Source organism: Asterias rubens, chromosome 2, assembly GCF_902459465.1.
Source record: "Asterias rubens chromosome 2, eAstRub1.3, whole genome shotgun sequence".
Taxonomy (NCBI): domain Eukaryota; kingdom Metazoa; phylum Echinodermata; class Asteroidea; order Forcipulatida; family Asteriidae; genus Asterias; species Asterias rubens.
In genome coordinates, this window is record NC_047063.1 from 1,929,906 (window position 1) to 1,946,079 (window position 16,174).

At 37.5% G+C, this 16,174-nt stretch overlaps 1 protein-coding gene across 2 annotated transcripts in view; it reads left to right on the plus strand.

Annotated features, from left to right (window-relative positions):
* LOC117306773 (serine/threonine-protein kinase WNK-like) overlaps positions 1–16,174 on the plus strand; it is a 71,428-nt gene continuing 55,254 nt past the window's right edge. For both annotated transcript variants that reach the window (XM_033791273.1, XM_033791274.1), the window contains exons 1-5: positions 1–1,601; positions 13,433–13,608; positions 14,013–14,233; positions 15,136–15,293; positions 15,994–16,082. In XM_033791273.1, the coding sequence (XP_033647164.1) occupies positions 801–1,601; positions 13,433–13,608; positions 14,013–14,233; positions 15,136–15,293; positions 15,994–16,082 (1,445 nt within the window). In that variant the 5' untranslated portion in view covers positions 1–800. The remainder of the gene's footprint in view (positions 1,602–13,432; positions 13,609–14,012; positions 14,234–15,135; positions 15,294–15,993; positions 16,083–16,174) is intronic.

Genomic DNA, 16,174 nt, shown 5'->3' on the forward strand with positions numbered 1-16,174 from the left:
ACGACGACGTGCTGGCAGCTGAGGAGGAAAATAATTTGTTCTCAGCGCTTAAACTACGTCTTTTAGGCGTGTTTTGAGGACAGAAGGCTTGTATATATTGTAGTTAGTACTTCAGCAGTCGTTTCTGTGGGTTGGTGAGTCAAAGTTTTTGTAAAACCCGGAAGTTTAATGGAATAATTTTAGTCGACTAAAGACGTAGCCCACTACAACAACAGTCATCTGCTTACCACACTAGAGTTGCGTACAAAAAATAATGGAGTGCATTATGTGACGTGCACAAGAATCGTGGAGTTAGCCATGGCAGGAATGGAAGGAGTACGGTGATTTGGAGTACAGAATAATTGATAAGTATCCTTATCGTTGGAAACGATAGTTCACAGAATTGTTCTCTGTGCCGGTGTAAACATTTGAGTTTTTTGAAATGAACATTTGTTCCATTCGTTTCTCAATATGGATACCGTTAACGAATGCACGGGTGTGCTGACATGCTGGACGTGTCGACCTCAAAAGCCGAGTTGCTCTTGCGCAAACGGCTTGTGCTGTTGCTATATGTATGAACTACATGGACAAGTTCTGTTGAACAAGGTTGTAAACTTGCATCCAGGGAGCAAATTATTGCTGTAGTCTGTTTGACTTTGTGTGGTCATCAGACAAGGGGTTCTGTCCATTACCAGCAGAGATTTTATGCTCTTTCAGAAACTAGACTTGAATCTGGTTTTCTACTCTGCAACTGCATCCATAACTTAACTTTAAATACATTTTGTATGTCCTGAAATAAGTGTGATAAGTCGCCCTTCATTATGAGTGACAGAGAGAAAAGAGGAGAAACCGCTTTACAGGGTGGTGTAGTGAAGAGACGGGTTATTTCCAATGGTATAGCCTCACCCGGTGAGCGAGCAAAACATAGCTCAAGGGGTCCATCACCAGTTGAACCTGTCGAAGCTGAAGGTTTTGTTCATCGCACTGTACTACACATAAATGGTGAGATTCACCCTGCTAGTGCTACAGTACACAAGTCCCGCGCTAGTGTTAATCTGTCCACCATCAATGGCCAGTGTAAAGTTGTTGATGGTGACCAAAACGAAGAATCCAAGAATCCGCGCCCTCAGTCAAGTCACAGTAGCTCAGTCCTCCCGAAAGAAGAATTTAGGATAAATGCCACCCCCAAAGATGCCCCACCTACAGACTCGCAAGCCCCACCAAGAACAAACGACAAAGACACAACTGAAGAAATGGATGCACATGATTTAAGCCACATGAAACGACAAAAATCAGTTACTATCTGTGAACCGGATGAAGTTGTAAAAAATGAGACCCTTTTTCGGATTGAGAAAGTCGAAAATGATTTGAATAAGGAAAATTTTCAAACTGTCCCCATTGGAATTACAAGTGAAACTGCAGACGTCATTGCTATTGCTAAGCAGGGAGAGGAGGAGGCATTAGATGTGACAGAAGTGGAGAAGGATGATAAGGCTATAGATAAATCACCTGATGGACGCTTCATGAAATATGACATCGAAGTTGGTAGAGGTTCATTCAAGACAGTCTACAAGGGGCTTGACACAGAAACCGGTGTAGCAGTTGCATGGTGTGAATTACAGGTGAGTATATTAACTAGTGTTGTCAGTAGTTTTGTCCCTCAGACCCAGTGAACAACCCTTATTACTAAAGAGAATTGAGGATTAGTATTTATACTTGATGATAAAGGAAAGGGAGAACTATTTTAAAAACTAAAAACAGTCTTCACTTACTCAACTTTATTTATATTTTGTTTGTTTGAATTACTAAAATCATTCCAATTGGTCAAAGGTTTTACCTCAACGATCGATGCAATTTCTACTCTACATAAATTGTATAAAGGCAGTAAAATCATGATTATCATAAAACCTTTCTTGATTACGAGTAATGGGTAGAGGTTGACAGTAGAAAACAGTGTGAGAAACGGCTCACTCTGAAGTGACGTAGTTTTTGAGAAAGAAGTAATTTTCCATGAACTTGATTTCGAGACCTCAGATTTAGAATTTGAGGTCTTGAAATCAAGCATCTGAACGCACACAACTTCGTGTGACCATGGTGCGGCAAGGGTGTTTTTTCTTTCACTATGTTCTCGCAACTGTGAAGACTAGTCTTTGACACTAACCAAATGCTTTTAAGAGTAAGACATGAAATCTAAATGTTTCACCAGACACTGCACATATTGCATGACACATAAACATGTCTACGCCTACATTTACAGAGTCAAGGCTTATTTTTTTAATGTTATTGTCAACAACTGTATTGTTTATTTATTAAATGTAAAACAACATCAACACTGGTCAGCATATCACACACATGGGCACAGTTACATTAGAAATATGATTTTTTTCAATAAAAACAAACTTTACATGCAATATGATTTGAGTCAGATTTTGACTTTGATATGGAAAGTTGTTTGTATTATTGAATACTGTTGGGCATTCTCTTTGCAAATGATTTAAACTGGGGCCAGGTTCATACCTTACGCAATTCATGAAAGCGGTGTGAGTTTTTTACATCACATTTAGAAAACAGCTGGTACTTGATTGTTTGCGTCACATAATTAGCTTTTTATTTACTTTTGTGTGAAGTGTGAATTAGGCAAGTAATTCGAATGAGCAATTTTACATCACATAGGCCTGTCCCAGTCTCTCTACATACCTTCCACCAGTACAAATCTTCAATTGTATAAAATGTAGAGTTGGACTGCAAAGCTTTTTAAAGTCTAAATGTTTACCTTATTTCAAAGGAATTCCCTTCAGTGTAGCCCATTTTGCATTTGCAATAACAGCCCAAACTAAATGGAACAATCAAGGTGACATTCCTGTGCGCTACATTGGTAGTGAGCAAATCATCTTGAAAAACACACCCTTTGGTGGAGGGTTTGTACAAGGCTAGTTGTCTTAACCCATGCAGAGAAAATTTAAGCCAGGTCACAAGTTTTCCAATTGGATTGTGTCCCATATTAAGCAGACTAATATGCATTGAAAGGTTCTAGCCAAGCAAAGAATTCCAAAATAGTTTTGACTGATTTAATTTTTTTGGGGGGACTGTCACCCACATACCATAGCAACATCAACCATTGGACAACCAAAAAGACAAAGCATGAGACGATTGCATGTCTGTTTGTTGTTATCAAGTGTGTGTCCAACTCCCAAATTATCAACAGTAAACATGATTCACGAACAAAGATTTTCCAAATCAAAAAATGTATTTTGAGAAACACTATTGTTTTCAAACAGATATCCTTTGGTATTTTGTCAAGACAGCTGAAATAGTCACAGTTTTTTAATCAAGAGTGATGAATCTACCCATATTATTCTTATTCACATCGGGTACCAACCGCATCGCTGACCGCATTAAAATGGACACCAAAAATATTTCTAAAAATCGCTTCCACATGATCTATTCAAATTTGTCTACATACTTTATTGGTTTCTAATCAATGGGCTATTCAGGCACAATAATTTTGCATATATACATGCATTTCCATCTTTGAAAGAAGTACTGAAGTAGGCTTTCTGATAAAAAAATCACTGAAAATAATAATATAGTTTTATGATGAGGCTTCAACAATATATTTCAGTATAATTCATGAATGATTATGAGTGATAACCCCATACTTTCAATGTTAATAAAAAAAATCACTTAGCATTTTCAACTACAATTTTATTTCAAAGACTATTAATAAGAGGCTTTCACACTAGCTTATTGTGAAAAAAAAAATTCAATCCAAGGTGATGTTGATTAAAAAGTCTGATTTTCAAACAATTTCAGTTTCAGAAAATTGGTAATCTGTTTTCATGCTGACTTACTGCAGATCCCCATACCTGTGAATTTCTAAACCTCATTCCTAGCCTAGTTTTTAAACATATGTGCCATGTACATTGTAGTTGTCTGATTGGTCATGCAATCAACCGACAGTGTCCGTTCAGGTGAAGCAGACATAAGGTTTTTTTTATCCTGTGGAGCTGGTCTGGATGACTGACCTATGAAATAACAGTGAAGCGCCATGCCTAATAACATGTTGTTTGTCCTAGGTTGTCAATTGTTAAAAACAAACAATAAATATGAGGGTGCATTTATGATGTAACATTTATATGAAGTCAAACAAAGTACTTATTGTTTATGTAGTTGGTGGGAATGGACATAAACAACTTAATTTTGTAAAATGGATTCAAACAAATTGTTACTGTAACAGATTTGAACAGATTCTATTTCACTTTAAATTGTCAATTTGGTATTGTGCAATCAAAATTCACCACCAACAGTTTCTCTAAGTTAAATCATTTGAACAAAATTAGGCCTAAGTGAATCAAAATTCACCCCAAATATACCACCATTTCAGGCAAATTTCAAATGGTTTAAATCCCCCAAAAATAAAATTCCCACCTTGTTTTCTTTCAGTAATACCCAGGGATGATGCTAGTACAGCTTGTTGTGTTGAGAGATTACACAGTGTTATATAATATCCACTGTTTGGGGAGTGGCTTTGGTCAGGATCTACAAAGGTTAATACACTAGAAAAGAGACCTTCACATTCTTTGTAAAACTGCTTGGTGTAAAAACACCACTCTGTGCATTTTTCATGCTAAAGATTGGACCATGGCTAGAATTTTTGTGGGAAAATCCACAAGATTCAACTGCAGGGCTGTATCAAAATCTTTTACTGCACCAGAATAATTTTTTTTATGAAAAAGACCAGAATCACAATGAGAAGGATGGTTCTACACATTTTAATAAAGCTGTATTTACTTGAACAATCACTGAGAGAAGATTAATCAGACTTAAAGTCAACATTTAAACATAAATTCTTTCTCTAGATAAAAAACAAAACAGAGCAAGGAATTAATCAATCATTTCAAAAACAGAATTCAGCCTGACTTAAAAAGTTGCGAATTCATTGGCCCAATGCTACACTGGTCTGTGCTCCAGTGTAACGATAGCATACTCTTGTCTTTTCATTTTCTGATTTGCATTTTTGAATGAATTTTTTTCATTGTATTCCAAGAAAACATCTTGTTTATCTCAGTTTAGAATCTGCTTGTTTAAGTTTACAATTGCCACTATATAGTAAACATACATTACATTTTCACGCAACCCAAAATCTTTTATGGGGATGAGTTAAGACAAATTTCCATGTTTTCAATTGTCAAGCTTTTAGTTTGAAAGGTTAGTTTATTACTGACCCTGAAGTTGGATTGGGGATTAATCCTTGTACTTTGTGTATGTTTTTTACAAAATTTCACAATACCCCTTACATTTATTTGTGCAACAATTTCAAAGATGTACACGCTTTCCACTAACTTGTTGCACATTCACATGAATAGTGAATACATGTCCAATACACTGGAGTGCACATTGTAGCACAAAATACTGCATGACTACATGTTAGTGGAACTGTACAATTTAAAGACACTGGACACTGGATGTTTGTTGCAAGGAAGTAGTCTAAACATGTAAAGCATTTGCAAGTGAAACCCTTATTAGTTTTCATTTACATTTACATTGAGGAGCGTGTACCATGCAAATAATATGGAAGAGGACAATAACAAATGAAGGTTTCCGTGCACTCTTCAAATCAGGTACACACATGTAGCCCTATGGTCTGTCTTTGATGATGTCTGAACCAGGTATATTTAGAAAGTAACTGGCATATGATTCATAATGAATGTTAATTGTTTACCTGTGATGTTACACATGTACATTATTTTTCTAAAATTAGATAATTGATAGGAGATACAACTCGGATGTAGTCTGTCGATTTTAATGCCACACTGTAGTCACAATCGGAATGTGGATCGATTGGATAGCGTTAGAAATCCACAGATGTCCTGTGCGTAGTTTTTTATTTTGTTGTGGTTACCTGCAATTGTGAAAGTCTACAATATTACATTAGTCCCAATGAACACCTTGACTGATGTCACATGGTTCCCAGATGACTCACAGGCAGGCAGCCCCTTATCATTTGCATAAGGTCATAGATTGACCTGTCTGGCAGCTGACAATTACGATTGGACTGTAAAATTACAATGCTGATGTACATATATCTTCAGAAACAGTGGCCAGTTGTCCCATGATGCTAGCTATCTTGTGACGTCTGACGACCTAGTCAGCCATAGTATTTGACAGCTGATGCTGACATCAATCATAAATAGCTCATTACAATTATCAATTTGAAAAGGGTCAAAGAGCGGTTATTATACACTTCTACCTTTTCAAGTTAAGTCCATTTGTTTGTAAAGTACAAGAAACAATTACTACAAATGCTTAGACGCTCAAACTACTCAATAACTAAGAGTATTCAATTTGACATTTCATTTTGAAAGTTTGTCATTGATAATGAGTATTCACAACTATGTATTTTGTATGAGTTTTGTTATAAAGAAAAATTACAATTCATGGGACTTGCATGTAGGTTGTTGTGATAGCCAATGATCATTGTGAAATTATACCCGTTGGTTAAAATATCTTTTATAGCAGTGTTCTTCACACACATAAATTGGGAGGCTCTGCTAAAATTATTGGCCGCCCTGCCCAAAAAAGGACAAAGAGACTATTTTTAGAGTGCATTTAATAAGATCAAACGAGTACCTGACAAGCCAGAGCCGACTTCAAAATTATAGCATCAGAAATGCGATCGTAAACAAATGTAATACACGATGTACATGTACACACGGCCACATTGGTCGTATTTATATGCAGAGTGCATCAACCAACCATGCACACACACCATGCACGCACACCGTCGACGATGGGAATACCCACTGTATGTATAGTGCATGAACAGTCCGCACCCTGTGATTGGCCGTTGATAGTCTCCAACACAATACGCACATTCACAAACTGAGAAAGAATTGCCACACAGTGCCGCACGCATGTACAGAATGGTACAATGTACAGCCTTGAAGCATATTAAAACATGTCGACTTTCGACCATTGAGGGCGTGCGCGATGCGGGGCAAAGTTCATTGATAAATAAATTGTTCGGTGCGTTACCGATAATTTGGGGATAATATCGTCAAAACAAGTTTTGAAAATTGCACACGAAGACCGTCCGATCATGGTCCGATCACCCGCTTTCTAAATTCCGACATGCGGCATGCCGATCATCCCTTTGAGAATATTGGCGCGCGCACAAAGCAAAATGTATAACAAATTGTAGTTTTGATTTAGTTTTTAAATTAAGGTTGTTCCAACCGAAATGGATGCCCATCAATACGATAGGTAGCGTTGTCGTAATACATTATTTTAAGAAAATGGTTTTCTCAAGCATTTGTTGATTTCACGTCCGCTGATGTCATATCAAAATGGGCAATATTTTGATTACGTCATACTGACGGGCGCCATTTTGATTACGTTGCCGCCCTCCTGTGGAGAACACTGTATAGGTTGTTAATTTGGTGATGCATTCATGCGATAATTTCCCATTCAATACAACCTGAAAGGGCCAACCCTCCATTGACTTACATGTACCACAATTCTGAACCAGAAGCCATCGTTTCTTGCGTAAACACAAAAAACCACTGTGACTATAGTGGCTTCATGCATTAATCTATCCCTGTGGTGCACTTCCTGTGAAAAATATGGAGAAAACCACAAAAAACATTCCTTTGAACTTTTCTTTCCTTTGACTGTTGAAAGAAATTTGAACGTTTCGTAGTTGTCAGGCCATACAGTCACATTATTTGGCATTGATCTAATTTTCTGATGTGAATAGGGTGATAAAACAAAAGTTAGTCAAAATTATAGTGTAGTCAGGCCTTGATTTTTGTTTTGGTTTTAACCATGGAGGAATAACAGTATCCAACACATCTGACAACTTGTTCCAGATTTTAATTATTGCTGTTTTAGTTTTTAAATAAAGGAACATAACAGAATTGGTAAGAAACAAAAATCGTGAATATCACAGATTTACATAAAACTTACATGGTCTAATGATGATGATAGTAGAAAACATCCCTTGAAATATTTCTGTCTGAAATGTCTCATTTGATGAGAAATAAATAATCTAACTTTGGTTTGGAGTTAATCGCTCAGTGAGCGTTTTATTCATTTTTATTTTTGGCACCGATGCAATGCAAAATTATGTTTTTCACTATTCTCTCGTGAACCAGATGGCCGATCGATCTCAAACTTCTACAGGTTTGTCAGTTTATGTTTATGTATATGTTGGATTACATAAAGTGCAGCCCTGATACTTCGGCTTTTAAGGGGCACGGCAGTTTTGCCTTGACTTTTTGTAAAAATTTAGGGCACCAAGGCAATTTTCAAAAATTTGGAAGGGCATCACAGCAATCATAAAAAGTTGCGAAGGGCACGACGGCAGTTTGAAAAAAAACCTCTGAGTTGCCTGTAAAAAATAGTTCTTCCAATTTTTCCATTTTCTAACTGTTACCCAATGAAAAAAGAAAGCATTCATCTAATTCAACAAAATAAAGAACAACTACTTACAATACACAATAAATAATTTTTGTTCATACACGTAATCCTACTATTGGTCATGCACGTTGTGTAGTTTTTCGTAGAGACGCTAAAATTCCCACGTAACTGCTCCATTTTGACACGATGTTGACAGAATAAATTCATGTGGTGCGCGACGCCTATGCTGTACATGATGGTACATCACATGTACCAAGCATGGGGAAAACCACTTTCCCAGCATGCAAAGACACGTCGAGTCTTTGTCTCAAGGCGTTTAGCGTTGGTTCGCGTAATTTTACCACTAGAGGGCGTGTAATCTCACGCTATCGCTTTGTTTCGAAACGCCCTCTAGCGTTCGATGTTTCTATTATTTTTTTGTCGCACGCAAAGAACAACGACTAACGGGCCTGAAATCTGCTGTTGTGCCTTACGTGCGTGAAATTGGGGTCTATTTCGTTGCGTGAAATTTACACAGACATCGGGACTTTTTGGATTATTTTCAAACTTTGACAACGTTGAATTTAATTTGTTTTTGGGAGGAAGGGCACGGCGGCAATGATGAGAAAAAGGCACGGCAATCATTGCCGTAAAAAATTGGGTTTTTGAAGGGCATTGCGGCAATCGGTAGGGGCAACGACGGCAATTGCCGTTGTTGCCGTCGTGAAGTATCAGGGCTGAAAGTGCTTACACTGCCAGCAACTGTTTTGTTAGCAAAAACCAATTATGTAATGTTCCTTTAAAGTCACCTGGAAGAATGGCTCTTCTCGTCAGGTCAAATGAGTGGTGTATCCCGGATTCGAAGCACGACGGCTCGAAGTGTTCGCTGCATAGCGCTAAAAAAGACGTCGGACCGGACCACTTTGCTCTAGTTAATCTGACTTTCACAGCCCACAACCGCCTATACTTGGGATCTGCAGGAAACAGATGAAGACTGACCCCATCTTTAGTTGTTTTGCTGCATCCAGCAGCAATACACCAGAAAAAAACTTTTTCGCAGCGTACAAACTCGCGTCTTAGAATTACATGTACTTTTGCACGTGTGTTTATCTACGCATCGAGGGGGGTCTATGTTTGATCGAGGCAAAGTCTTCCTTTTCCTACGTCACAAAAGGTAGGGCCACTGATTTTCCGCGATCGCGGAAAACGGACGGAATTCGCGGAATCCGCCCTTTGAAACGGAAAACGGGATTTCAGAAAAAAAAAAAAAAAAACTATTGAAATTGCATTTTTTATTAAGATTCTTTTTGTTAAACTAAAAAGGCATCAGAAATCAGACCATTAAAAAGTACGAGATCGTAACCGTGGATCATTCTGTTCTACTTCACACCATCCTCAATGTTTACACACATGATGTACACACGTTGTTAACATGGTTAAGCGAAGGGCATTATTCGCGGCACGTTTTAAACATTTTTTGTTCACCCAAATTGCATTTTCTCCCTCTCTTTTACCAACAATAATACACAAACTAGCTTACCTATGATCTATAAGAACACATACAATGTTTTTTCATCTCGGAAAGGTCTAAAATAAAACCGTAAACTGTCAACATTCTGTCGCCAAAGCGAAAACAAAATGGCTGACATTTTGTTTGTGGATGGAGAATGGTCACGTCCATAGACTTGTTCCCAAGTCTTTGATCATGCTGAAACAGCGCCCTCTTGTGGATACACTCCTGTCATTAGCCTACAATGTGGCTGATGCAGAGAATCAACTGCAGTTTTAGACTTGGAATCAAGTCTATCACATCATGTGCATTGATACTGCAGTCACAGTGCAACCTTTTTAGAACAGCAGTATACAAAATAATCCACAATTATAAAAAAAAGTATTTTTTTGAAATTTGTCAGTTCAAATGAACATTTACGAAGTCAACAGTGCAACTTATCTCAAATTGATTTTTATAAGTGTGTCCCTGGGTATTAAACAACCTTTTATCTAATTAAAAAAACATGGAACGGAATTTTTTGTGCCTGAAACGGAATTCATGTTTTTGCCAAACGGAATTTGCACTTTTCTGAAACGGAAAATCAGTGGCCCTAAAAAGGGGTAGGCGGAGTCAACCCCCCAGCACTTAATCAATTTTTTTAACATATAAATCGTGACAAACAATTACTCAAAATTGTTTCATTGTTAATAAACATATACTCTTATGTTTAAAAGAAAAAAAATCCTATTTCCAGGTGCCTTTAAGTGAATAATTCACTGTGAATTATACTTTCAATATAAAGTGCAAAATAATGCATCACATAATAATGAAACATTTTTCATTAGGTCTACAGTCCAAATTTATCTAATTATTGACAGCTTCCTATGACTGATACAATAATATTCACAGAGGAATATCTTTTTTGAGCTGTGGTCTGGGGCCGGAAAATGTGAACTCCCACATGATCCCAAAATGAGTCCCCATGATGCTATCTTAGGATATAGTTCCAGCCTGGTGCACTCCCAAAAATAGTTGAAGGCTATTAAAATAACTGAGGTAATAAAGTTTACGTGCAGGTATCATGATGATGATTAATCCGTGTAATAAAACATAATAAATAAATACACTACAAAATAAACATGTTCCGTTTTAAAATGAGCACAGTTTTCCTTTGGCTTGTGAGAATTTGTAAAGATGAAATAAACTTAAGTGAAGACCAGATGCTTAAGAGGGGCAATATGGAGGCAAGTTCCTTGGTTCCCCTTGAAAGGTTCAAATAGATTTTTAAAGTTACCTTATAAATGTGCCTTTTACAACGGAGGAAACGCCTTTGTGCCCTTTCAAGAAAGGAGCATCGGGCCTGTGATGTGAGTGGCAGGCCTGTATGCTTTGTTTTGAAATGGCAAGGGCACCAAGGCATTTTCTCCCCGGTGGTAAAGGGCACCTTATGAGGAAATTGTAAATTTTTACTGTAAAATTTCAAGGGCACCAAGCCAATGGAGGCAATCGCCGTTGTTGCCTCTGTGAAGTATCAGGCCTGGAGTGGCCCTTTAATATAAAACATTGGGTTTGTTTGCTGGATTTATTATGTGCACTTAACAAGCCTATCATCTCCTCAATTTACTTGACTACATTTGAAAGCAGATGTAGGATCTGTCGCCATCCTGAGTGGGACTGACATGTCCGAGTAATAGTACGTACAATGCATACGTTTGTGTGCATGTAGGAGAGCAAATACCACTGGCAATTAATCAGACAGAAGATCAGCATTTAGATAAACAGGAAAAGGAGGAGAATCTAGCGAAGTATCTTTTTGTGTACGCCTCTTTTGTATTTTAAAAAGAGAGTGGGTAAAACATGTATCAGTGATGAAAATTTATGTTACTAGAGTGTAAGAAGAGGGGCATATTTTGTGTCATTTTGTAGCCACTTTGATATTTAAGCATTAAGCCCTAAGTCTGTCTTCCTTAAATGGCAGATTTTTTGGGGGGTATGTTCCAATTACCATGCACTGCGTTGCAATTCTGTTGTACACAGTTAGATGTTTGACATGGATCACCAAAATGGTGCCATGTTACGTCAAATTCCTCTTTTGGAGTAATGATGGTGTTAAACATCTCACCCAAAATGCGCACACGAGCAATTAAGAAGGAATGAAGTATGCCATGAGATTCATTGCGGTGGTATTTGAAATTGTCACTCATCTGGTCAGAACCCCTGGCTGTCCAGTCAGTGTGTGTGTTACGCTAGAGTAAGCGTCCTAGGTATAAATCACAGCGGGGCGGAATTATTGAAACACCATGCAGCTCATCTTTAGAAAATGCAGTAGAATTTAGCCGAATGACAATGCCGCTGACTAATAGCATTGGAAGCGAGGCGACCATTTATGTGTTATTTTAATATCTGACAAGAGACTTCTGTGTTATTTTGCCATTTGGCAATGTTTCTTTATGTATAGGCCTACCTACTGCCATCTATTTACATGCTTGGATTAAGTTATGTATATAAAAATGTTGCATTCTTTTCTGTGTGCTGTTCCTGATGCAGCTGGTAACATTGCCTTTGTTTTAGAGTTAAATGGTTCAATCGAAAAACAATTTGCTTCAAAATAATAAATCTTCAAAATTGTTTGTATCTAGAGCAAGATTGTTTAAGGCTTTACGCATTCTCTAATGATCCTTGAAAGATCAATAATGTCGATTAAAGTCAGTATGATAAAGAAGAGTTGAAAGAATGATAAACATCCATAAAAAAGTCTCCAATGTTATCACTGAGTTTCATGCGCACAATAAAGTACTGATAATTTGTGGTCTTAAGTAGTATTTTACTGATTAGATTAGTGGAATGGAAGTAGGAGATGGAATTTAATAATGTTCATGTCTGTAGACTGTGGAGGTTATGCGTATGAATCCATTTACGCAGTGTGTTTGGTTTCAGTCATGTGTGATCCCCCTGACTTGCCGGTGTATAGTTTGCTGGAAGCAATGCATTATGTTTGTAGGCCAAAGGAAGACAATTTTGATATTAATAAAAAGCTGCTGAGCAAATTTTGTTTATTCAACCCTAATGTAGAATTTATTAAAATTGTGAATATATGCGACCAGGAAATTATTACGTTTTTATTTCTATCGTCATTAAGAGACCAAGTAAATGTCTTACAAACATAAGTGTACATTTAAAATATTTTTAAGTGAATAAAAAGTTGATCGTGCCTCTAGGTTTTCCACAGCTGCATTTTGTGCGTGGGTGTTGGCAGAAGACGTCAATAAAACCAAAGAATAAGTTGCAATGCATTTCACTACTTTAATAATCTTAAGGTTTTAAGTTTCTCAAAAAGAAGGCAGACAATGAATGCAATTGCCTTCATGCACCCTGGTCATTAACTCTGTGCCCTTGAAATGCTCCAGTAGAAATTTTCAGTTTCCTCATAGGGTGCCCTTTACCAAGGATAAATTGCCTTGGTGCTTTTGCCCTTTCAAAAATGAACGAACAGGCTTGGACTGGCCCGACAACTGAGTATTTTCGCTAAACTTGTATTTTTAATTTTTTTTATTGTATTTTCAGGATCGCAAGTTGAATAAAATGGAGAGGATGCGTTTCAAGGAAGAAGCAGAGATGCTGAAAGGTCTTAGCCATCCCAACATTGTCAGCTTCTTTGATTACTGGGAGGTACTGGGACCACGCGGCCGGAAGCACATCGTTCTGGTCACTGAGCTCATGACATCTGGAACTCTCAAAACGTGAGTATAAATAGTATAGTTCTTATCACACCCCTACTAGGGACGTGTCAAAACGCTCAGTATCGGGTATGTGGAGCTACATTTTTAAAGTATGAGACCTTCAACACCGGCTTTATGCTGCCGATCAGACCAGAAACACTGGGGCGAGCCCCTTCTCTTTTCGATAAGTGCACTGGAATCTTTTACGTGTACTACACAACACACAGGACCAGCGGCTCTATGTCCCATCCAAAGGATGCAGCAACTATGGTTTTGTCTTTGTTAAGGACACAAGTGTCTTTCTTAAGGACACAAGTGACTGGAACTCGAACCCGCACTCAGACACACAAGAGTTTGGGTATGGTGTTCTTGTCCCACTGTGAGTAGTTCTTCAAATTAAACAGGGTTTCTCTTTTCTTTCTCAGGTATTTGAAGCGATTTAGTGGCGTCCGAATCAAAGTCCTTCGCAGTTGGTGCAAGCAGATTCTGAAAGGTCTCCATTTCTTACACACCCGCTCCCCGCCCGTCATCCACAGAGATCTCAAGTGCGACAATATTTTTATCACAGGAACATCAGGCTCCGTCAAGATTGGAGACCTGGGCCTTGCGACCCTAAAGAAGAGCTCATTTGCCAAGAGTGTGATAGGTACGTGGCTAATTCGTAAAAGTTCTCACGTTAAATTGCTGCATTTATCTTGACTTGTTAGGGGAATAATTGTCTAAAAGAACTTAATTATCCAAATTTGTTGATCTGTCCTCGCTGTTATTCTCGCTTACGAAGGAAAATGTAGCTTCATAGATTCCCAAAGCATCGCCACATTCGTCAAGAGAGTTTCTCTAGTACATACCATAGTGTAAATGACCCATACATTTGTTTTATGATAATGCAATTTCTGTTATTAAAGAGTATCTCCCTTAAATTTAGTAGTTTCTTTATCCATAAATGTATGAATTCTTTTGTAACGAAAAACAATTTTTTCTTTTCTTTGACCCAGAAATCTGTTTTCAGATCAAAATCGAAAACACCTTGTTTACCTTTTCAGACTTTTTGAATATTTTTCCCACCACAGCAAGATTTTATTTTGATTTAAAAAAAAACCGAAAAACATATTTTAAAAGACGTGCTTTTTTCATAATACTGTAGTGTTTTTTTTGTTTGGTTGTCAGATAGTTTCCCGCCTATGTGGTGAGTATGTGTTGGATCCCACTCTGTTGTTACATTTCAATCATCACTTCAGTATATTTGTTCTTTTGCTATTATTTGTGGCCTTTTTCCCCAGGTATTTTTGCAAGGTTTTCCTCTAGTCTCAAGGTAGGCTTTCTGCTGGTGATTCTGTTTTTAAAAACAAATCAGGCGATATTTACTGGATGGTACTAACCAAAAAACAACAAAATTATGTTTGACTTTCAGCGCTCCTTCCCCCATCACCCAAGAGACAACCCAACTAAATCTGAGTTCCCCTCTGCCGATGGCTCTTTTTCTCCTTGCAGGCTTTCAGCAGGTTCTACTCCCCATCTCAAAGCATTCGACCATGTTTGTATTTTAAGGTACCCCAGAGTTCATGGCGCCCGAAATGTACGAGGAGCACTACGACGAATCCGTGGATGTGTACGCGTTTGGCATGTGCATGCTGGAGATGGCGACCTCGGAGTATCCCTACATGGAGTGTACAAATGCTGCGCAGATCTATCGGAGAGTGACCACAGTAAGTTTACTGCCTTTTTATTCTGAAGAACTTGTTAACTATTTCTTGTACTAATTGGAAGAGTTGATTGTTCTGTGTGAAAGATTTATCTTTTCTGATTTTGTTTCAAGCAAAGTTAATATTGTGTGTTTTGAATATTTCTTTTGGGGAAATTTTTACATGAAATGTTAACATTCTTGCATTGCAGTGTCTAAAATAAAGAGACACTTGTATGAATGTATAGATTTTCTTTCTTTAAGTGCGTAATGGAAAGTGCTCCATTGCAACGAATTGACCAGAAGCAATCTCACCTTTAAATACATCTTCCTTGAAAGGATTAAAATGTTCTACATATTTAAAAAGATGTTTGCATATTTGAGAACATTTTTGAATGTGAGGAAACTGTGAAACATACATTGTAAATATTCCAAAATTTTTAGTTGAAGGATTTTAAATATGCCGTTTACCAATTTTGGTTGTAAACATTGTACCATATACAGTGTACTAACCACTAACCACATGTTCCCCGCTGAACAAAATATCAACATAATATGTTTCTTGATTCCTGCTTCTGAGAAGTGTTTACTCGAAGGCTGAGTATTTTATTGACTTACACTTCTTTTTTTCCTCCCGGAGAATCCTGTCTGTAGACAGTAGCAAACAATTGCATCTCATGTTTCATTCAGTACACATTTTAATTGGCTTGTTATGTTGGAAACAGGGCGTGCGACCAGCGAGCTTTGAGAAAGTGACTGACCCCAAAATTAAGGAGATAATTGACCGGAGTACAAGGAGAAACAAAGAGGAAAGGTAGGATGTGATTCCTGTTTTTAAAAATGTTTCCATTTTGTAATAATTCATAGTCAGCTTTATATTTCTATGATGATTTATATTTTTATTAC